The sequence below is a fragment of the Nicotiana sylvestris genome, chromosome 9 (assembly GCF_000393655.2).
Source record: "Nicotiana sylvestris chromosome 9, ASM39365v2, whole genome shotgun sequence".
Lineage (NCBI taxonomy): Eukaryota > Viridiplantae > Streptophyta > Magnoliopsida > Solanales > Solanaceae > Nicotiana > Nicotiana sylvestris.
In genome coordinates this window covers 178,823,966-178,847,533 of record NC_091065.1, presented here as the reverse complement: position 1 = coordinate 178,847,533, position 23,568 = coordinate 178,823,966, and the positions used below count along the sequence as shown (strand labels likewise).

General features: G+C 41.1%; 2 protein-coding genes across 4 annotated transcripts; one reads left to right on the top strand and one right to left on the bottom strand.

Annotated features, from left to right (window-relative positions):
* Positions 1-268: 268 nt before the first annotated feature.
* LOC104240307 (glutamyl-tRNA(Gln) amidotransferase subunit B, chloroplastic/mitochondrial-like) lies at positions 269-13,218 on the bottom strand. Of its 3 annotated transcripts, none has more exons than XM_070155719.1 (7): positions 12,948-13,218; positions 11,220-12,368; positions 10,286-10,426; positions 9,982-10,185; positions 9,211-9,408; positions 8,400-8,468; positions 269-362 (listed from the first exon to the last, which is right to left on the bottom strand). In XM_070155719.1, exons 2-7 carry the CDS (start codon positions 11,361-11,363, stop codon positions 357-359), a joined length of 762 nt encoding a protein of 253 aa, XP_070011820.1. In that variant the 5' UTR covers positions 11,364-12,368; positions 12,948-13,218; the 3' UTR covers positions 269-356. The 3 variants fall into 3 exon arrangements, with proteins under 3 accessions (XP_070011820.1, XP_070011821.1, XP_070011822.1); XM_070155720.1 differs by having other exon boundaries at positions 13,000-13,218; XM_070155721.1 differs by lacking the exon at positions 12,948-13,218 and adding an exon at positions 12,790-12,854.
* Positions 13,219-13,279: 61 nt separating this feature from the next.
* LOC138878653 (secreted RxLR effector protein 161-like) lies at positions 13,280-14,461 on the top strand. Its single transcript, XM_070158341.1, has 3 exons — positions 13,280-13,463; positions 13,851-14,087; positions 14,364-14,461. The coding sequence occupies exons 1-3, from the start codon at positions 13,280-13,282 to the stop codon at positions 14,459-14,461; spliced, it is 519 nt and encodes a 172-aa protein (XP_070014442.1).
* Positions 14,462-23,568: the final 9,107 nt, after the last annotated feature.

The window sequence follows — 23,568 nt, the reverse complement described above, 5'->3', positions numbered from 1 at the left end:
TTGAACCCCCTTCCGCCCCCCTAAATCCGCCCCTAATAGCATAAGCCTTCCCAATGACTAAAGCAGAATGAAATACATCTATTTCCTATTTCAACCACAAAATTGACTTAGCAATACTCTTTGTAGATAACCAAATAAAATTGAGAAGGATGTAGAGTTCGAGCCATTTACAAGTGGAAAAAGGAAAATGAAGAAACTATTTTATGCATGTATAATTAAGATTATGCTAAGAGCCAGAAATTTCTATGAGTTTTGGTGTTAAGATTATGCTTTGAACTGCAACACAGGTGCATTTCCTGGTCTCAATCAAATATTCTGCCATATCCAGACCCAGCCCTCTTAGCGACACACTTCGTCTAGGCCTGGCCACACAAATACAAGATGATTTACACTTACTCAACAAGGAAAAGTGAATTAAAAGATGTTGGGTGTTTTGGGGGGTGGGGGGTGGGGTGGGGTGGGGGGAGTTGTTAGATGCACGAATTCCCAAGGACAATTGGTGCAGGGTTTGAAACTCGGTGAGTAATGAGCTTGCTCCTCTACCCATTCTCTACCCATTCTCCACTTAAATAGCGCACGTGTCATGGTTAGAACTCGTAATATGCGCCTAACCACACATCATGCGCTACGCTCTTACCACTTGACCATAGCTCGGGGTAAGCCATTACTTTATTACTTAAGAATTACCATATTTTTATAGTTCTTTTAATTCTCATTTTGAATTAGATAATGTGAAAGGAATACAAACTCACCGAAGTATTACGTTAGAAAGACTTCTTCTTTGACCTATAACAAGAACATCAATACCAAGAGATGCACCTTTAGCAAGAATGATAGAAGCCTTTTCCTTGGCATTGCCGTCCATTTCCACCGTCTCCGTAGAAACCTTTATCTTAGGTTGTGCAACCTCATGCCTGTTTCATTGTCCCAAGAAAATTCATGTATCTCTTTCCTCCACATCCTCTGACACCACCGTCTTCCGCCACGTTGGAGGGCGTGGACGACGGCGGTGATGCAGAGGATGCTAGAGATTTCTTAAAGAAAGCACCTAACGAATTATTGTGTATGCCTCTTCCTTCTTCGGATTGAGAGGATAAAGAGGTCGTGGACGAGGACGTAGCTGAGTTTTGTAATGGCTTCTTGATAAAAGAACCAAGGAGATTACTCCATGCATTAGGGTTACCAACATGCAAAAGAATCAACGTGTCATTTTCCGCGACAGCATGGGAGAGCGCATATTGAAGAACGGCTGCTGATTCACGAGTTGGATCGGGTACCACCATTACTTTTCATGTTGAGTTCTTCCCATCTGCCATAATATGGTCTCTGGCCATTAGTTACTTACCACCACAACCGCGAACCGCCCCCCTCCACCACCACCCCCAACACCAACGTTGGTTCTCTCCTAATGATAAAACCAGGGCTTGTGGGAATGGTAGAACGGTAGACAAGGAAGAAAACAATAATATGAGGCTGTCATCTTTTTAGGCTTCTCCTATATATATGATACCCATGTATATCTGTTAAAAGGGTAGTTTCCTATACAAAAAAAAAATTGTGATTCCTAAACTTAATGCCATTCTTACTGTTTGCAAAAGCCATTAGAAAGACCAAATGAATGTCGACCTCTCGTGTTGAAAGGGTAACAAACTTTTGACCTTCTACGTTCTCCATATATAAATTAATACACTTTTTTGACTACCGAATATAAATAGTTTCTGGTGCGAGCTAAAAGTGACATATCCCAATTTTGTTTCTCCATATATTTGGCCATAGATTCCCAAATTTGTTTTGAAAAATCCGATTTGGGTGAAGTTTGGTTTGAAGATGAAAATATGTTTTGGACATACGTTTTCAATAACATATTTCCCAAATTTATTTTGGAAAAACATGTATATTATTATACATGTTTTGTGATTTTGGTCCAAAACCAGCTATTGAGCTGGTTTTGGGATTTGGAATTTTGCCAAAATATAGGCAAAATTTATAGCCAAACATGCGTTTGCCAAATAAAACCCAAATTTATTTTGGGAAAATCTATGGCCAAACGGGTCCTTACATTAGATTCCTTTCAACGTACATTCTTCAGTTACTTAACTGGTTTCCAATTGCCAGTCATGTAAATCGACAAGAACAAACACTTCTTTAGATCAAATGACTTCAAAAACATATCACAAGGACAGTCAGTCTGAATTATAGATAGTTCACTTCAGTCAAGATTTATTTCCAGACAAGACAGCTCATGGTAGAAATCCCTATTCTAGGTAGTGTAATCGAAAAACATGCACACACAGCTTGACACACTTCAGAAGATAATTTCGGCAATTATCTATGCTATTTAAAGTAGATTTTCCGCAAAGTTCTTACACTCAAGCTAGCAGAGTTGTACTGAGGCTTTTACAAAGCTGGGATAATAATAATTTAGTCATTAGGTTTTTAAAGCTTATACCATAATAATACCTAAATTTTCATCTCAACTTGTTATAAATAGGGTTTTGTTATGCAAATCGTGAAGCCTTGGAAGTAACATTAAGCATCAACCTAGTTAACATAATCTTCTAGCAATCTGGAGTTGGCTGGATGTCTATTTGAGGTGTATATTCCTCCTCAAGTATCTTTAGTCGTAGTTGTTTCGTGATCAGCTTTCTCATTTTAATCAAAGGATCTCTAAACGACTACAAGTCAGGTAATATGGCCTATGACTTTAACTCTACCTATCAGAATGAGGATAACTAGACGTAATAAATGATGAAATGTGATAATTATATGGTTTAGAAATTTAAAAGAATCCATTTTTATAGATAATTTAACAGCTCTTCAATGAAACAACAAAAACATTTGTATGTGATAAATGGACATTGGGCCTAACTCAACCACAAAAGCTAGTTTATAAGGTGAGGGTTGCCCAAGACCATATTGTTGAATATGTCAATATACCACATCGGTTGGGAAGTAAATTGGGTTGGTACTTCACCCTATAAAAGAAGGCCTAATGTTTAGGATTTAAACATACCTCTCATTTGCCTTCTTATCTTCTTAAGACATTTGTATCTTCTCTCTTTAGTATTATTTCACTTGTATTTTTGGAGTGAAATAAAATATTGGTTGTGTCCGAGGAAGTAGGCAAAATTGGCCGAACCTCGTAAATTCTGGTATTTCTTTTATTGTTGCTTTATTGTCTTATTTATTATTTAGTGGCTGCCATAATTTTGGTATAGTAGTTGTGACTTATTCACATATATACATTTGGCTTACGCAACAATTGATATCAGAGCCAAGATATTGTCTAAGTATGCTCTGTGGTTACAACATAGTCTGATCTTCCACATCAGAAAAAGATTTATCTTGGTAACTGAGTCAAGGTTCTGTCTGAGTATGCTATGTGGTTGCAGCTTAGTCTGATCTTCCACACCAGAAAAGAAATAATCTTGATTTGTGTCATCAGCTATTAAATAATATTTATGTCAAAGATGGGAGACAATAAACAAGAATAATCTACATCAAGTGTCAACAATACGTCATCATTGGCATCTTCGCTTATGTCAAGAATTGTGTCAAATGCGAAATTTGCGGTAGAAATTTTTGACGGGTCAGGACATTTTGGGATATGGCAAGAAAAGGTTCTAGATGTCCTTTTTGAACAAGGGTTAGATCTCGCTATTAAAGAAAAGAGACCAGATGTTATTGGAGAAAAAGATTGGAGAATTATCAACCGTGTTGCTTGCGGTACCATTCGATCCTACCTTGCTAGAGAGCAGAAATATCCATACACAAAGGAAACTTCTGCAAGTAAATTATGGAAAGCACTGGAGGATAAATTTTTGAAGAAAAACAGTCAAAATAAATTGTACATGAAGAAGAGACTGTTTCACTTCACCTATGTTCCTGGTACCACGATGAATGAACATATCACCAGTTTCAATAAGTTGGTCACAGATTTGCAAAATATGGATACAACTTATGATGATGGTGACTTGGCCTTAATGTTGTTGGCGTCACTTCCTGATGAGTACGAGCACCTTGAAACTACTCTACTCCATGGAAATGACGAAATTTCTCTCAGAGAAGTTTGTTCAGCTTTGTACAGCTATGAACAAAGAAAGCGAGAAAAACAGAAGGGCGGAGAAGGAGAAGCACTGTTTGTGAGGGGTCGTCCTCAAAATCAAACGAGGACAAAGAAGGGAAGATCCAAGTCAAGATCCAGACCCAGCAAAGATGAATGTGCCTTTTGTCGAGAAAAAGGGCACTGGAAGAAAGACTGTCCGAAGTTGAAGAATAAGGCCAAACATAACAATGGAAAGGCCATTATGGATTCAAATGTAGCTGATTGTGATGATTCAGACTTCTCATTAGTTACAACAGAGTCATCAACATCATCAGACATATGGTTGATGGACTCGGCTTGTAGCTATCATATGTGTCCCAACAGGGACTGGTTCGTGGAATTTCAAGAAGGAGAATATGGAGTCATCCACACAGCGGATAACAGCCCTCTTACCTCATATGGCATTGGTTCAATACGATTAAGGAACCATGATGGAATGATCAGAACATTGATAGATGTTCGATATGTACCGGATTTGAAGAAGAATCTCATCTCTGTGGGAGCCCTAGAATCAAAAGGGTTCAAAATCATTGCAGAAAATGGAGTGATGAGAGTATGCTCCGGTGCACTAGTGGTAATGAAGGCTAATCGGAAGAATAATAATATGTACCGCTATCGTGGCAGTACAGTTATTGGGACAGCGACAGTAACATCCAGTGACGACAAAGAGGCAGAAGCAACCAAGCTATGGCACATGCGCTTGGGACATGCTGGAGGAAAATCCTTGAAAACTCTATCAGATCAAGGATTGTTAAAAGGAGTAAAGGCTTGCAACTTGGAGTTTTGTGAGCATTGTGTCAAAGGGAAACAGACAAGGGTTAAATTTGGTACAGCGATCCATAATACTAAAGGCATTTTGGATTATGTACACTCTGATGTTTGGGGTCCTTCCAAAACACCTTCATTGGGTGGGAAGCACTATTTTGTAACCTTTGTTGATGATTTTTCTCGAAGAGTGTGGGTGTATACAATGAAAAACAAAGATGAAGTGCTGGGAATTTTTCTCAAATGGAAGACGATGGTGGAGAATCAAACAGGCAGGAGGATCAAGTGTATTCGCACAGACAATGGAGGTGAATACAAAAATGATCATTTCAATAAGGTCTGTGAAAATGATGGCATCGTCCGACACTTCACTGTTAGACATACACCACAACAGAATGGAGTGGCAGAACGTATGAACCGGACCTTGCTGGAGAAGGTACGGTGTATGTTGTCCAATGCTGGCTTGGGCAAAGAATTTTGGGCTGAGGCAATTACATATGCATGCCACCTCATTAATCGTCTACCATCTGCTGCTATTGATGGCAAAACACCATTTGAAAAATGGTACGGAAAACCTGCTGTAGATTATAACTCTTTGCACGTGTTTGGCTCAACTGCATATTATCATGTGACGGAGTCAAAATTGGATCCAAGGGCAAAGAAGGCTATTTTTATGGGAATTACTTCTGGAGTCAAAGGATATCGCTTATGGTGTCCTATGACAAAGAAAGTAATATTCAGCAGAGATGTTACCTTTGATGAATTTGCTATGGTAAATAAGGTAACAGAAGATACCAAACAAAATGAAGGTGCTTCTAAGCAGGTGGAGTTTGAGGGAAAATTTATTTTTCCTACACAAGAAGCAGAGGAGGAAACAAATGAAGATTACCCTCTGGAAGGAGAGCCAGTAGAGGAGATTCCAACTCAGGAATCTCAACAACAACTTGAATCAATAGCAACCAGCAGGCCAAAAAGAACAATAACGAAACCTGTTCGTCTCATAGAGACGGTTGCTTGTGCAACCTCAATTGTAGCTGATGATGTTCCTACTACTTATAAAGACGCTGTCCAAAGTTCAGAAGAAGATAAGTGGAGGATTGCCATGAATGATGAAATACAGTCCCTTCATCAGAATCATACATGGAGATTGGCCAATCTCCCGAAGGGAAAGAAAGCAATTGGGTGCAAATGGGTATTTGCAAAGAAAGAAGGATTTCCTAACCAAGAAGATGTTCGCTACAAAGCAAGATTGGTGGCCAAAGGATATGCTCAAAAGGAGGGAATTGATTACAATGAAGTATTTTCTCCAGTTGTAAAACATTCCTCCATTAGAATTATGTTGGCTTTGGTAGCACAATTGGATTTGGAACTAGTTCAGATGGATGTAAAAACTGCATTTTTACATGGAAACTTGGAGGAGGAAATCTACATGACTCAGCCAGAAGGATTCAAAGTTGTTGGAAAGGAAAATATGGTGTGCAAACTTGAAAAATCGTTGTACGGATTGAAACAATCTTCTAGACAATGGTACAAATGATTTGACAAGTTTATGTTGCAGTAAGGGTACAAGAGAAGCAAGTACGATCATTGTGTGTATTTGCGCAAACTTAAAGGTGGTTCCTTTATATATCTTCTCCTATATGTTGATGATATGTTGATAACTTTCAAGAATTCGGAAGAAATTGTTAAGTTGAAGATTCAACTGAAGGAGGAGTTCGAGATGAAGGATCTGGGTGAGGCAAAGAAAATTCTTGGCATGGAGATAATAACAGATAGACGTTCAAAGAAACTCTGTTTATCTCAGAAAGAATATTTGAAAAGAGTACTACAACGTTTTGGTATAGATGAAAAGACTAAGCCAGTTAGTACTCCACTTGCTCCCCATTTTAAGTTAAGTACTACTATGTCGCCAAAAGATGAAGCTGAACGAGAGTATATGTTAAAGGTACCATACGCAAATGCTATTGGTAGCTTGATGTATGCAATGGTCTGTACGAGACCTGACATTTCACAAGCTGTTGGAGTTATTAGCAGATATATGCATAATTCAGGAAAGGAGCATTGACAAGCTGTGAAGTGGATTCTACGGTATATTCATAATACTGTACATGTTGGGTTAGTTTTTAAGCAGGAAGGCGATCAATCTGTAGTTGGATATTGTGACTCAGATTTTGCAGGTGATCTAGATAAACGAAGATCAACTACTGGTTATGTGTTTACTTTTGCAAGAGCACCAGCTAATTGGAAGTCTACTTTACAGTCAACAATTGGTTTGTCTACAACAAAGGCAGAGTACATGGCTATTACAGAGGCTGTGAAGGAGGCAATTTGGCTTCAGGGGTTGCTAAAGGAGCTTGGTATTGGACAAAAAAGTATCACAATTTTTTGTGATAGTCAAAGTGCTATTCAATTAGCGAAGAACCAAGCTTGTCATGCAAGGACGAAGCACATTGATGTTCGGTATCATTTCGTACGAGAAATCATAGAAGAAGGTGGAGTCACGGTGAAGAAAATTCATACTAAGGAGAATCTTGCTGATATGCTGACAAAAGTGGTGACTGCGGTCAAGTTTCAACATTGTTTGGATTTGATCAACATTGTTGAACACTGAAGATTGAAGATGAAAACGCAACCAAAATTTGTTATTGAGAGAGAATTGAAGATGTGAAATTTTGCCAAGGTGGAGATTTATTGAATATGTCAATATCCCACATCGGTTGGGAAGTAAATTGGGTTGGTACTTCACCCTATAAAAGAAGGCCTAATGTTTAAGATTTAAACACACCTCTCATTTGCCTTCTTATCTTCTTAAGACATTTGTATCTTCTCTCTTTAGTATTATTTCACTTGTATTTTTGGAGTGGAATAAAATATTGGTTGTGTCCGAGGAGTAGGCAAAATTAGCCGAACCTCGTAAATTCTGGTGTTTCTTTTATTGTTGCTTTATTGTCTTATTTATTATTTAGTGGCTGCCATAATTTTGGTATAGTAGTTGTGACTCATTCACACTATATACATTTGGCTTCCGCAACACATATAAGGAGACTAAGGACCTCAAGTCCCACCGATGTGGGACGACTCAACACCCACCCACCCCCACACGCCCAGACCTGCAAATTGGAGTGTGAACAACATAAATGGGGGACCAACATCGGTAACAATAATTAGGATGGGTCTGGCTCTGATACCATGATAAATGGACCTTGGGCCTACCTCAATCCCAAAAGCTAGTTTATGAGGTGTGGGTTGCCCAAGACCATATAAACTGGAGCGTGGACAACATAAATGGGGCCCCAACATCAGTAACAATAATTGGGATAGGCCTATGCCTGGCTCTGCTACCATGATAAATGGACATTGGGCCTAACCCAACCCCAAAAGCTAGCTTATGAGGTGAGGATTGCCCAAGACCATATAAGGAGACCAAGGACCTCAAATCCCACCGATGTGGGACAACTCAACAGTCTGTATATTGATTTGAAACAATAGAAATAAACTAGAGTCCTTGCGATAATGCAAGCCAACTTACCTGAACCAAATCCTTTTCTTTTATCAGTCCCTTGACAGTTCCACCCTTGGCCATTAGCTCAAATAAAATCTGCAAAATTCAATGACAACTGATCAAACAGAAACATGCTAATTGAAAAGAGCGGATCCAAGTAAAGCCACTGAAGAAAGCGATCCATTGGCATATATTTATGCATTTATAGAGAATGCTACTAATAATGCACAAGTGATATTCTTCTCCCCCCTTTCTACGCACACATTAACATGTATTTTCGAAATAACTTTCATGACATTAGTTATACCGCCGCTCAAACAATAGCTAATGATTCTCTTTTAAAAAAAATAAAAATAAAGAAACAATAGTTAAAACTGAATGTAAAGGTTATATTGCTTCCATCATAGAGACTCCTTTAATTGGCCTCTATAGCAAATCTCGTCACTCATTACTGTCCAAAAAAGGTGTATGCTTAATTCCTGATATATGTTCCATCTTTAACTACCCTGTTTCTAATATGTCGTAATTAGAAGCATTGACATAAACAGCACATCAATTCCTGGCTACTCAAAAGGCAACTGGAATCTTTTATTCTTTTGGAGAAGGTAAAGTTAGGAAACTGGAATCAAATGAAAGTCCTGTGATTCGCAGAAGAAATCAGGAAAGTGGTCGTTAAATTGTGACTGGACAAACCCCCAATCTAGTGCACCCAAAATATTATATATGGTGAGAAAGATCAATGGAACTAAACTTCTAATTAACAATGTATATAGTAAGCATTAGAAATGATTTTTGACCCATAAAAAAGTTGACATATCAGCATGAAAAATGTAATTACCTCCTTCCCAATCTTTCCACTGATAGTCCCATCTTTAATGGAAGCTATGAGCTCCCCAAGTTCTTGAGGGGTAAGTTTAATCTCATTGATAGTTACTTTTTCATTTTTCATATATGCAGCAATATCACCCATAATCCAATTGGCAGCAAGCTTTACATCGGCACCCGCTGCAATTGTTGCATCAAAAAATTCTGCAATCTGAAACATCCAATTATTAGTGGATTTTGGACATTTCTACAAATACATGATTGAAAAAGCTGGAAAAGAAACATGATTTTGAAAGTTAACAGTCCAAGAATTTTAAAAACAGGATGATGAAGGCATATCATGCTTCAGGACATCCTTGAAAAAAAAAACTTAATAGGGAAATCCATGCATGTAAAACTTTAAAGTCCGGGAAAGGATGGACGTGTTCTTGAACAACAACATCTATCCCTTCACTTCTCTCTTTTTTTACGTATTCAAGTTTCCACCACCACCCCCACACCCCACCCCCTACCCAGCGGGTTGGTCTCATTGGGCCATTGGAAGAGAAGGGGAAGAGAGGTAGACATGTCCAAGGACATAATGCTAAATGGCCTTACGTATACATAAAAGTCAAATAATTCTTCTCGGTAGCTGCTTAAGGATTTAAAACAGCAAACTAAAGGAAGCACTTCATGCACAGATTAAGCCCTTGCTAAATAACATCAGCTTGATAGATTATAGCAATGGAGTATCAACATGTCATAAGGCCAATATAATCAGAACCTGAAGATGAGCAGCACTTACATTCATGTCATTGGCGAGAAACAAGACATCCTGCATGCTTAGGCCCATGTTCTCATACCTCCGACGCTTAGCTTCTGGAACTTCAGGCAATGACTCACGGATATTGTCCACATACTCATCTGTGAGAGTAACTACAGGAAGATCAGGTTCAGGGATATAACGATAGTCAGCAAGTGCTTCCTTTTTCCGCATTGTTACCGTTTTCTAGAAGTATGAGAAAGTTAAACATATAAGCTTTCCATGGAAAGACTTGAGTAAATTAATCTGACATACTGCAGTAGCATGAAAACTAAATTTAGCATACCTGAGCACCTTCCTCCCATAGACGAGTTTCCTGTACAATTTGATCAACCTGACCTTGGCTATGTAGAAGCACCTGTCTTGAAATTTCATAATCAATGGCCCTACTCACCGATGAGAAGGAGTTCAAGTTTTTAATTTCCACCTGATGCAAGATGAAATATATCAGTTCGTCACATACAATGCTGACTTACCGATCTGCAAATTAAGCTAAACACTTGAAGGGGAGAATTTCCAGCACATAGAAAAGCAACAGTAAAAAATTAACGCCAGATGAAGCAGAAACATGATCCATAAGGCAGAAGAATCCATGTTATTGACATGAAAGTTGCAATAATGGGAAAATTGGGGTCACTCTAGCAACAATTACATAGGATAAAGTAGCCATTCACTTAAAGCCTTGAATGGCATGTAATATGTATTTTAAGGAATTAAGAGAACATGAGAATTCATTTGCTAAACATCTCTATGGTTTCAAGTTTCTCCAGAGAAGGTGGTTTACACCAAATGAAACTTAAATGATGTTCATTCGAATATAAAAGATCATTTTCGCTAAACTTGGCATGCAAATCTAGTCTCCTGTGGGACCAACCAGAGAACATGTTTCACATTAAAATGACAAGTATAGTTCCTTACTAAGTTTAATGCTAACACAAGAATTTCATAAATAGTGAAACGGAACTTGCAGGTGTGGCTAAATCAAGTTGTCCATTGAACTTATCATAGAGGACCATTCTTTGTTGTGCATAGATGAGTTGGATCCAATTTTTCACTTAAAACACAGAAGAATGGTAGAACAAGATAAGACGGAAAAAACATCCACAAAGGAAAGCAAACTAGAAAGTTTCCAATCTTATGCTGAATCATCCAGCAATCTTAAATCCGTATTTCCTATGCATAAGGGACAGCAAAAGAGATGGCAGGCACATCATGCAAACCTTTGTACCAAACTCTAACTGCCCAATAGGACGAATTGAGATATTGACGTCACAGCGAAGTGATCCTTCTTGCATATTCCCATTACTCACTCCCAGATACCTGACCAACCTTTGCAATTCTGCGGCTTCAATACCATTTCTCATATCTGGCTCAGAGATAATTTCTAACAATGGAACTCCCGCCCTATTTAAGTCAATCTGCAACAGAGAGCCAAATAAATCAACAACCGTCTAAGAATCATAGTGAATCTTGAAACCATAGGGTATTCTTTATCAATAGAAGTAACAAGTATATTAGATCAAATAATCTAACTCCATTCACACAAATATACAAGTAAGTTACACAATTTGATACAATCATCAAAGGAACTTAAACATTACAATGTGATGTATCTGATAAATGCAAGAATATGCTATCTGAAAGAAAGGGGCAGAAAATAGAAAAAGAAGATGACGAGCACAAGAATGTTTAAATGAGTAAGGAGGAGTTCTTTCCTGCGAGTAACTCCCACCGGTGGTATGAAGCAGCTTCCCTGCATCTTCTTCCATATGCACTCTGGTAACACCAAACTTTCTATGGCCACCACCAAACTCAACTGGAAGATCCACATCAAGATATCCACCACTCGCAATTGGGATATCAAACTGTGATATTTGATACCCTTTTGGAAGGTCAGGATAAAAATACTGTTTCCTATCAAACTTGGAACTCAAAGACAGTTTACAATTAAGTGCAAGGCCAACTCTCACTGCACACTCAATCACCTTTGAGTTCAAAACTGGCAATGCGCCAGGCAAACCCATACAAACAGGACAAACACTGGTATTTGGTGGAGAACCATAGTTGTAAGGGCAGCTACAAAAGGCCTTAGTAAGAGTAGAAAGTTAAACATGTGTTTCTATGCCAATAACTGTCTCATAATCTTTCAGAATTTTATCAACTGTTTTTGATTGGTTTTGTGTGGAAACTTTCAACTTGGGCTGTTCTTTTTCTTGGGTTGCAGTTTGTGTTTGTGCACTTCTCATACAACAATACAAAACACCATGTTTTCTTGCAAAATATGAAGATGGGTATAACATAGAAGGGTTAAGCTGTATCCCTCTAAGGAATGTCAAAGCCATCTTACCAATAAGCACACCAATTTATGCCTGCAAATCATCAAACACATTGTTTAGCATCTACAAACTAATACTAAAAATTCTCAAGAAAATGCCTTTAAGTAGATAAAGATTGTAACTTTAAGCTAAAATTAATAAAGAAAACTGAAAATAGAGAACAACCAGGTTTTATTTTTCTGTCAAAAAGCTTCAGTGACATAAAAACATTGTTAAGAAGCTTCAAGTTAATACAAATTTTTTTTGGCAAGTAAATGCCTTGAAGTGTATAAAGATTGTAATATTAAGCTGAAATTGATAAAGAAAACAGAAAATAGAAACACACTAATTTGCCTGCAAATTATCAAACACGGCCTCAAATTAATACTATTTTTTTCTCAAGAAAATGCCTTCAAGTACATAAAGATTGTAACTTTAAGCTAAAATTGATAAAGAAACTGAAAATAGAGAATACCCAGGTTTTATTTTTCAGTCAAAAAGCTTCAGAGCCATAAAACACATAGTTCAAAAGCTTCAAATTAATACTATTTTTTTACAATAAAATGCCTTGAAGTGCATAACGATTGTAACTTTAAGCTGAAACTGATAAAGAATGCTGAAAATAGAAAATACCCAGTATTTATTTTGTGTCAAAAAGCTTCAGAGACTAATGAGAGTCACATACACAATACTTTTGACGAAGGTCCAAGATTTTACTCTGAGAAGCCGTGAGATATTAAAAAAAAATATTGTAACAATTGGTTTAACTGTAGAGAGAAGTAGACAAGCAATTTAAGCCGAAGTAGCTGCTACTATGAATTGAGCATAGCAAAAATTGAAAGACTGAAGAAGTTTGGACGCTCGTAAGAATTGGTGAAGATAAAGGAAATCAAAAAACAATACTTGTTTTGTTATTAATATTATAACAATCTTGTAGACAATGGTACAAACGATTTGACAAGTTTATGTTGCAGCAAGGGTACAAGATAAGCAAGTATGATCATTGTGTGTATTTGCGCAAGTTTAAAGATGGTTCCTTTATATATGTTCTTCTATATGTTGATGATATGTTGATAGCTTCCAAGAATTCGGAAGAAATTGTTAAGTTGAAGATTCAACTGAAGGAGGAGTTCGAGATAAAGGATCTGGGTGATGCAAAAAAAATTCTTGGCATGGAGATAATAAGAGATAGACATTCAAAGAAACTCTGTTTATCTCAGAAAGAATATTTGAAAAGAGTACTACAATGTTTTGGCATAGATGAAAAGACTAAGCCAGTTTGTACTCCACTTGCTCCCCATTTTAAGTTAAGTACTACTATGTCGCCAAAAGATGAAGCTAAACGAGAGTATATGTTAAAGGTACCATACACAAATGTTGTTGGTAGCTTGATGTATGCAATGGTCTGTATGAGACCTGACATTTCACAAGTTGTTGGAGTTATTAGCAGATATATGCATAATCCAAGAAAGGAGCATTGACAAGCTGTGAAGTGGATTCTACGGTATATTCATAATACTGTACATGTTGGGTTAGTTTTTAAGCAGGAAGGCGATCAATCTGTAGTTGGATATTGTGACTCAGATTTTGCAGGTGATCTAGACAAACGAAGATCAACTACTGGTTATGTGTTTACTTTTGCAAGAGCACCAGTTAGTTGGAAGTCTACTTTGCAGTCAACAATTGGTTTGTCTACAACAGAGGCAGAGTACATGGCTATTACAGAGGCTGTGAAGGAAGCAATTTGGCTTCAGTGGTTGCTAAAGGAGCTTGGTATTGGACAAAAAAGTATCACAATTTTTTGTGATAGTCAAAGTGCTATTCAATTAGCGAAGAACCAAGTTTATCATGCAAGGACGAAGCACATTGATGTTCGGTATCATTTTGGTATCATTTTGTCTTTTTTGTTTCTTACTTGTTTCTAAACATATAAAGAAGAGGTATTTTGTTGCTCCTTTTGCTATTTTTACTAAGCTGTCCAGTAGCGAAAGATGAACAACTTCAATTCTCATATATCACACAAAACTTTTGGCTCTCTGGTGCTATCAGCTCCTACCATAATGAGAATGGCAAAAGAAAAGTTACTTCATTATATGTCAAAGAAATCTGATGCTTGCTTAATCATGTTTAATGAAGGGGAGCCTTGAAGCAACAGTAAAGTTGTCTTCGTGTAGCCTATAGATCACGGGTTCGAGCCGTGGAAGCAACCACTAATGTTTGCATTAGGGTAGGTTGTCTACATCATACCCCTCGAAGTGCGGCCCTTCTCCGGATAATACATGAACGCGAGATGTCTTGTGTACTGGGCTGCCCACTCGGTCATGTTTAATTCCCTTACAGCAGATTCTGGTCTTTCTCTTGGACTAGCAGAGGATTTGGACCTTGTTATACTAGTTCAAGCTTCTGTTGAATTGGTTGGAACTCGAAAATTTGATCGTGCAAAAAAGTTACTGAGCTTGTGTAATCTGTCTACTTCTGATGCTGGTAGCCAACTCATTTGAACCTGCTATATTTGCAACAAGGCCAGTTTTGTCTACTGCCAACTCATTCAATTCACTGGAATACAAGCCATCTTAGACCGAGTCTCAACTTCAAGAAAAGTTCATGTGATTTTGGAAGCTATGATGGATGCTATTAAAGGTCTCAACCCATGTATAATGGTGGTCAGTGAGCTAGGCTGAGATAAGCACAAAGTTAATAAGTTAATCGACTGAATTTTTCCATAGTAACATCATTGATATGTTTGATACCTTCATGGAGCAACAACATAGTTTCACACAGTTAGAAGGAGTTTATGTCTATTCGAAATATTGTTGCATATCATGGTGAAGAGAGAGCTGCTCGCCATGCGAAACTCGAAGTTTGGAGGGACTTATTTACAAGGTTTGGTTTGGTGGAAGCAGAAATGAGCCACTCATCATTGTTCCATATCATGGGTTGTGAGAGATGATGGAGACCTAGTCCAGTTAGTTTTGTTTTAAGATTAAGATATTGAATGAGTTTTTTAAGATGAATATAATGTTCAAACCAAAGCTACTGGGTTCGGCTGAACCCATTCTTGGTGCTCTAGCTAGCCCGGACTCGGACTTCGGCCGATCTCTTGAATACATGGATCGAAGACATTCGATCTCGAGCGTATACAGATAGTCCCCGCATTTCTTAGAATAAGATGAAACGATTTGAACCTCGATCCTCCGGAGTCTATAACGATGATGTCACTCTCGTGACTAAAACGTCCTGTCGATTCGCTTCCCCAAAACATTAAAAGCATGCCAGTGTTGGTCGGCCACTAGCGTTGTTGAAACGTCACCACCCATCTATAAATATAAGGTCCTACCTTTAAGAAAGCTTTACTTCAATTTTCAAGCATCTCTGTACCTCCTCCATACCTCTCTCTCTTAATCTGTTCCTTTTATTTTCTGCTACTGCCATCTTTTTAGTACCGGAAACAACTAGGCCTCGCCGTCTTTTGTAACCCAAAACCATGGCTAAAATTTCTAAAATAGTCCCTCAAAAGGAAAAGGCATTATCTTCTTCTACTTCCCGATCGGCCAAATCGGTGGCGCCTCCAACTCTTGAGGAATTCAACCCCGGTCCTTGTATAATTAAGAAGGACTTTAGTATTGAAAATCCCCCCGACGTCCCAGGCCGATGCGAGCATGCATCTCAATATCTCAGGAAGGACATGAAGAAGGACTGTGGCTGGGGAGATGAGGTCGTGATTCAGATCCCGAGCCCCAAGGAAAGCATTACTACCCACGTGGAGGGGTTTTTAAGTGTTTACACTTACCCCTTCATATTGGGTCCCCTTGATCCAGTGGTGATTGATTTATGCAAAATGTACAAAATCACCCTCAGCCAGATTCACCCCTCTTTTTGGCGTATCGTGATCATGTTGTGCTATTTTTTCGAAAAGGCTGAGGGGTTGGAATTCACCCTTAACCACCTGATTCGATTGTACCGACCTCAGTTGTTTTGAGGGCTTGTCAAGTTGCAACGTCGTACGAAGAAAGCCTTCTTTGCCAGCAGCGACGAAGCCAAGGATCAGGGCTGGATGAGCCGATACGTTAGAGTAAGGACCTCGGATGTCATTCCCCGGGACAAAATTCCGTTCCCAGAGAGATGGAATTACAATCGTAAGTGGAGTCCTTCTTCGTAATATCTATATGTACTCAACTTCCACATCCCATAATAATATTTTTATCTTTTCTGTAGTTGTTGCTTGGACACCTCTCGCCGTCCCCGATCTCGAGGACTAGGTCCAAAAGTTGGCCGTGACCTCCTCATATGATGAGCGCAAATGGCGCGAATTATCAATGGGCCAGTGGGAGGCCAAGAATCATGGTAAGTGCTTTGTTAGGTTTCAAATACTTTTCATATGTTGGTGATGTCAACTTATTCATGTTTACTTGTGCAGGCCTCGGAGATATATCCGAGATGAGTCCGACCCTACTCGGGGAAGGGACCAAGTCTTCAATCCCGAAGTCTGAGAAAGACAACAAAAGAAAAAGTGTTTCGAAGCCTGAAGACCCTCAAGACAAGAACACTCCTGCTCGAAGGTTGCGGAAAAGATTTGCTCAAGCGGGCGCAGGTTCGGCCCATGATTCCACGGATGACGAAGAAAATGATGGTGAAAAGTCGACATTGGTGCCTCGAACCAGGAAACCAATCGATATCACCAAGCCCTCCGAACTGGAGACCTCATTCCGTGGTGAGGGAACCTCAAAGAAAGATGTGGGCAAGGCCCCCGTGTCTCCGAAGGTTGAGATCGCTGCTCCTCCTTCAACAAATGTACCTGAGGGGGCAAATACGGAGACCCCCGAAGCCAATGAGAATGCCCCGAGTGAAGAGCTCGGGGCTGCAACAATGGGTCATTCCTTTTCTTTTCCAACTTATTCCGAGGGGGCAATCGAAGAAGCTAACACTCTGCGTATGCCCGATCCGAGCAAGGTCCTCAAGGAAGATCCCTTTCAGGGTTGCTTTGCTGTGTTCGAGAATGCCATTGACCTTAATGATGGGTCCACCATCTTCGTAGAGGCTCAACATCTCCTCTCATGGGTAAATACTTACTTTTATTATTGTAATTTTCTCTTTCCTCCCTTTCTTTTGACTGATATATCTTCATTTCATGTATAGGCCATCGTCAAGTTTAGAGCTAAACTAAGCCAATGTGAGGCCGAGCTTAGGAAAGTTTTAGGCGAAGAGAAGGCCCTGAGGCTCCTCTGTAGCAAAAAGGAGGAGGAGCTTAAGGATCTCCGGGCAGAATTGGCTAAACTCGGAAAAATGAGTCCGAGTTAGATGAGCAGGTCACTGTGATTTTAACAGAGTACGGCCTACGACCTTCTTGGCTCTACTTTGAAGGCTAACACTTTGATATCTCAGTTGCAGCAAAATCTAGAGATGATTGGGCAGCTTTGAGGCGAGGTTGATCAAGTCAAAGCTGATTGTCATCGATGAAAGCAGAGCATGGATCAGCTTGCTGCCAATAAGGAAGCCTGTTTACCGAGAAAATGGTAACAACAATTAAATTTGTAAATGGAACTCTAAAAATACGTGATCTATTTTTATGCTAGTTGTTAGAGCAGTTGATGCTAGGCGTATGAAGTTTAACGATGAGATACAAGATAAAACAGGGCAATAATTAAACCGAAGGGCTTGCTACCCGGGCTTTGGACTGGTCGATGAAAGGCCTCGGGCCGATATCCGACTCGAGCTCGAGCTATCGGGGGTAACCGGGAAGGGATAACAATTAATATGTAATTAAAGAAGGCTCTTTATGTTCAATACCAAGCAATAAATGAAGAACAAGTATGAAAGTAATAAATGGAAAGAGTAGCCTCGAGCAAGTGAGTTAGAGAGAAAAGATAGAGAGAGAAAGAGATATTATTGATCTTGTGTAGAATGGTTGGAGTCACAGCGGCCCCTTACAAAGTGGCATGGATTCCCTTTATATAGGAGGGAAATCCGGTTATAGTATAACGTACATTAATCATAAAAGTATGGAGATGTGACGGCTGGACGTGACGCCTCGACACAGGCTCTAGGTAGGCCAGCTCTGTCAGATTAGCCGCGTGCCTTGAGAATTCCCCTTTTTGATCTAGCCTCGATCTTCTTCTTTTTTGAGTCGGGCCTCGATGAGCCCTGAGGGAGGGGACTCGGTCGTAACTCCACGTCCTCGAGGTCTCGAGATATTCTTCCGAAGTGACTTGATAGCAAGAAATTAGGCCATCTGATTTCGCCGCATATAGATAGTCTCCACGTTTTCCAAAACAAAACGATGGGAAATGATTCTGACACCTGACTCCTCGAGCTCCTCGCGACGACGTCATACCGATGATGCAACCTGCGGTGCGAGTTTTTGTGATAACCGGGACATCCCACGGACTTGTGTTTTTGACATCATTCAATGCACTGTCGATTTCTATTCTCCAACGTGAAAGTATTGCCGTCGATTCTGTTCTTCAATAGTGCAGTAATTGCATCCGCCAATCAGTCTTCCAAAAGCCTCCTATAAATGGGGATCGTTACCTCCTATAAATGGGGGTGCTCTGGCATTGTTTTTCTTATCCAAGTACCTTCATCTGCTCATTCTCCTATTTCTTCTTATCATCTTCCTCTATCATTGATCATCACATTTGGGGTTTGCGGCCTCAAGGCCATTTGGCAGAGCTCCCATAGGCTGTGTTGTGGCCTTTTGCCAGAGCTTCCCCTTGTCGAGCATGATTATGCCATTTTGTCACTGCTGTGGTTGCTGTTACGTCTGCAATCGCTGCCCTAGTTTGCTCGAGATGATGACATACAGGGGTCAACTTTCCTCGCTCATAGAAAGCTCTTCGGATTATATACCGCTGCTCAAAAGGGGGCTCGGATTATACACCGTTGCTTACCTTTATACCCTGGCTCGATGTGGCGCTCTTCCTCGAGTTGGTGGCTTGCATGACTCAATGTTCCAAGAAGTGGATTCTAAGTAGCCGTGCAAGAGAGGCCGAGGCTCACCCAGCCCGTTGTCTCTCCGAGGTTCTCTTGGCCAGCGAGGGTCCTCGACCTTCGATGGGCTATGGCATTTTTTCATCCCTCCCTGCTTCTCGTCCTATCCTTTGGAGATATCAGTGTGGAAGGCCGGGATAAGGCTTCAGAGGATGTGTGCTCAGAGGTACTTGTTGTAGGAGATGGACCTTCGAGAGTAGACCAGTCTCTAGGATTTTACCACGTGTGTGCATCCTTTTGTTTCTTCCTTTTGCGTAAGGACCCCTTGCGGGCTTTTGTAATTGAATGTAAGAACCCTTCGAGGGCCGTTGTAGCCAATATTTATGAAATATGAAGATGTTTCATTTACTTCTACTTTTGATTTTTGTCATGTTCTTGTATACTCTTGTGCGCTCATGGAGATTTTGAATGTATGCCTCTGTCGACGATCGTCAATATTTTTTTCGGCCTTTGGTCGACAGAAATGGCTCTTTTTCGAGCTCATCGTTGTTCGCGAAATCAAGCTTGAAGTGGTTCGGTAAACTTGGATCATCAGGTGCCTCGAGCCTCATGGAGACAGAGCACCGAAGCAAAAGTCGACTTCGGGCGCTTGGAGCCTTTACTTTGAGCTTGGCGTAGATAACCTTTTAAGGTGTTGTAGGCAGGTTTCTGAGGAAGGGGCTATTCTTACTTAGGCAATTTTCCGCGGTCGAGCCCTTGCGATCGGGGCTCGAAGTGCTTATATTTTTTTATTTCGAGGGAAGACTTTGAGGTCGGGTACCACCTCGGAATTAGAGATGATGTCGCTGACCCTCTGTGGCCTAACTTCTTTTTAACGGAGATCTCCGAGGTTGGGCACCACCTCGGGATATGCTTTGGGGTTGCTGGCCCTCTGTGGCCTAACTTCTTTTTGATAGAGATCTCCAAGGTCGGGCACCACCTCGGGATCCGCTCCGGGATTGCTGCCCCTCTCCCCCCAGGCTTATCCTGGGTAGGCGAATTGTTGCTGCATCCTACATATACATGGGGCAGCTTTTGCCTCTTTGAAAGATCTTGTTATTTTAGATAGTCATCCTTCCGCCTTGGCATCAAGTCCTTCGTTACCTAAAGCACAAAAAGTGTTAGCGTAGGTCCCTACTTCAGCTTTCCAATTTTTCCATAGTTATGACTGCTACATCAGGTCCTGCCTGGCAGGGAGGGAGAGTTCCACTCCCAGTACTCAGGATCTGTAGGAGTTTACTCTGAAGAGTATGTCGTCGATAAGAGAGGAACATTTGGAGACGGTGATGAGATATTGCAAATGGGGCAAGGGGGTAGCGTTGCAGGCGCTTTCCCCGGGTGAGAGTATTGCGAACCCTCCTGATGGATTCCTGAATGTATACTTATACCCTTTCGCACTAGGCCCCCTTGATAGGGTCGTGCTTGACTTCTGCCTGAAGTATCAGGTTACTTTGGCACAGATACATCTGTCGTTTTGGCGAATAATGCTGATGATCAGATTCTTCGCGGAGAAGGTCGGGCTTGAATTCACACTTAGTCACCTCGTTAGGCTATACCAACCCTTTCACCATCGAGGCCTGCTAACCCTGTGGTGCCGTTCGCCTACACCCTTTGTTGTTGATGATGAGGAAGATGGCGATCAATAGTAGGTCTGTTGATTCGTCCGGGTTCAGACGGCTGACATTATCCCCGTGGAGCTCATACCATTTCCCGAGGGATGGAATTACGCGTGTGAGTAGAGCATCTCGTGCTTTCTTAGACTCGCTTATAGCGAAAACCAGTTTAGTAATTGTGTTTCCTCCTTTTCTGCAGCAACTTCATGGATGCCGGGTGAAGTTCCCAATTTGCCCCGCTGGGTTCGGAGGTTGGTGACCCATTCGACTTGTGACGAACGTAGGTGGCGAGCTGTGTCCCGGGGCATATGGGAAGTGAAACACCAAGGTATGCGTGTACGCTGCTTTTACCTTGGTCTTCGTATATTTGAGATGACATTTTCCTCTTTCTTTTGTATTGGCTTTGCCGTCGTAGGTATCGGGCGGTCCCTTGGGGCGAGGTTCTGTTCCTCCGGAGAGAAGGAGCCTCCGAGCCAAGGGAAGATGGCGATAAAAGGGATTTGCACTCACAATGCCATGGATCTTTTAGCAGGGCTAAACGGGCCCGTGTCTTCGAGGAGAAAACATCGCCCGAGCTTGCTATTCCTGAAGTCTTTGGTTCAGGAGCGGTGGTTCCTCCGAGTAATTATGCCTCGACCGAGGTTGGCTCTTCCAGGGCCGAGGGGGCTGGACCAACAGGAGTGTGTTCGGCCTTCGAGGAAGTCCGCCGGCTTCACTTCGCGGTGAGTTTCGGCATAGTCCTTCTACATTTCGCGTCTTCCCATCCTTATCGCGTTTTTCTTCTACAGACCTTTGATAGGCTCAGGTCTGAGTTGCTCCGTCATGGGGCTAGGCTTCGAAAAACTGTGGATAAGGGTAAGTCACTTAGGCTCCTCATTGAGGAGAAAGAAGTTGAGTTGATACACTGGCGATATGAGGCATATCAGAGCTCGAATTATGAGAGCTATTTGATGGAGCAGGTACCCTCTCGTAGTACGTGTTTCTCCTTTTTAACCCTTAAGGTTAATCTTTTTTCCTATCTTAGTTGCGAAAAAAGATGGAGGCTCTGGATTACCTTAGGGACGAAGCCGATCGAGTTAGGAATGCTTGCGGTGAACTGAAGGCTCAGGTGCAGGCTCAAGCTTCAGAGGAAAAGGGTGCTTTGGCTAAAGTTCCCGCCTTCGAGGCCCAACTCCGCTTGGCTCGTGACAACGCTTCAGTTCAAGTGGATATGATCGCGAAGCTCGAGTCCAATCTCTCAAATGTCAGGGCTGAAATAATCGATGCTCGAGCTGAAGCAGCATTGAGTCGGACTAAGGCTGATCAGGAGATGTCGATTCATTTGAAGGACGCTACTGGTTCCCAAGCCGAGTTGACGACCCTCGATCGTGAAAAGAGGATTGAGGAATATGTTCGTTGTAGATCTCGAAGAGAGGTGCTTGAAAAGATCGGTGCCAGGGGTTTTGTTCTCCTGGAAGAGTTGGCTCGATCGAGGGCGGACGAGCGTGATGCTCGGTCACTTCTTGCCGATGCTGTGGAGAGTGAAGATAGGGTGGCTAGGCCGTAGCCTTCTAGAATGGAGCGTAGATTTTGCCATTTTGTATTTGATATTCGCAGAACATGTTTGTAGATGGAGAACGCACCTTTTGCGTGTGTAAATAAAAGCAACTTTGAAGCTTTATCTCTTTTGTATCCCTTTCTGCATTTCTTTTGACTAGGCGGGCTGGTTTCGGAGTTTGGCGGGAACCCTTATATTCATAGTACGGCTCCAGAACTCATCAGGCAGATCCGGAGGCTCTTTCATGCTCGGTTAAGTGCGGTATTTAACGCAAATTGGTGTTAGAGCTCTTATGATTTGCCTAGTTGTTTTGGGTTTAGTCTCCGAGTCAGGTTTTGACTCGAGATTACATGACCTTCAATCTTTTGTGCTTTCACGGGCGGAAGACAATGGCTCTTACGCCTTGCCCTTTTGTCATTTATATTTTAACCATTTTGGTTCAGTCTCCGAGTTGGGTTGCGACTCGACCTTAATTGACCCTCAAGTTTTTTGTGCCTGCATGGGTGGATGATGATGGTGCTTACGCCTCGGGTCGAAGCGACCTTTCAAGTATATGGCCCTGGGGCTCGTGGAGCTGGAGACGATGGCTCTTACACTGTGCCCTTAGGCATGTATAGTTAACTATTTTGGATCTGGTTTCTGAATCGGGTTACGACTAGAGCTCATTTTAATCCTCAAGTTTTCAATTTTTTAAGCTGGCAATAGTGGCTCTTACGCTTTTGGTCGTTGAGACCTTTTAGTGTGTGGCCCTGAGTCTCGTTTGGCTGGCGACAATGGCTCTTACGTTGTTCCCTTAGGCACGTATAGGCTTTGTTTTCCTCTCGTTGAGGGCTTTTGAAATGATTTTGGCTGACCCGTCGTCGGTTTGGGAAGAACCTCGATTTCAAGTCGTTAGCGGCAATGTTCGAGCACCTCGAAAGGTTTAGCTTGTAGGCTGAGCAGCTCAAAGCCTTATGATTTGGAACTGACATGGTCGAAGATCGTTTTTCTGTTGAGGGTAGCCTGTTTTAATCGATTCTTTTCGAAGTAATGGCATGTGATTTTGTTAGCGATGGTCGGGCATCCCCGAGTGGCATTAATTTGGCTGGTGCAGCCGTTTTGACCGTAGTCGTATGCGTTTGGCCGGAGCCATTTTTTA

Coding starts and splice junctions, on each gene's coding strand:
- LOC104240307 (XM_070155719.1), bottom strand. CDS start 11,363: ATGAGAAATGGTATTGAAGCCGCAGAATTGCAAAGGTTGGTCAGGTAT. Junction 9,409..9,981: donor TTCTCGCCAATGACATGAAT/GTAAGTGCTGCT, acceptor TGGATGTTTCAG/ATTGCAGAATTTTTTGATGC. Junction 8,469..9,210: donor GTGGAAAGATTGGGAAGGAG/GTAATTACATTT, acceptor TGAATTTTGCAG/ATTTTATTTGAGCTAATGGC.
- LOC138878653 (XM_070158341.1), top strand. CDS start 13,280: ATGTTGCAGCAAGGGTACAAGATAAGCAAGTATGATCATTGTGTGTAT. Junction 13,464..13,850: donor GTTCGAGATAAAGGATCTGG/GTGATGCAAAAA, acceptor ATGTTGGGTTAG/TTTTTAAGCAGGAAGGCGAT. Junction 14,088..14,363: donor GTGGTTGCTAAAGGAGCTTG/GTATTGGACAAA, acceptor TGGTGCTATCAG/CTCCTACCATAATGAGAATG.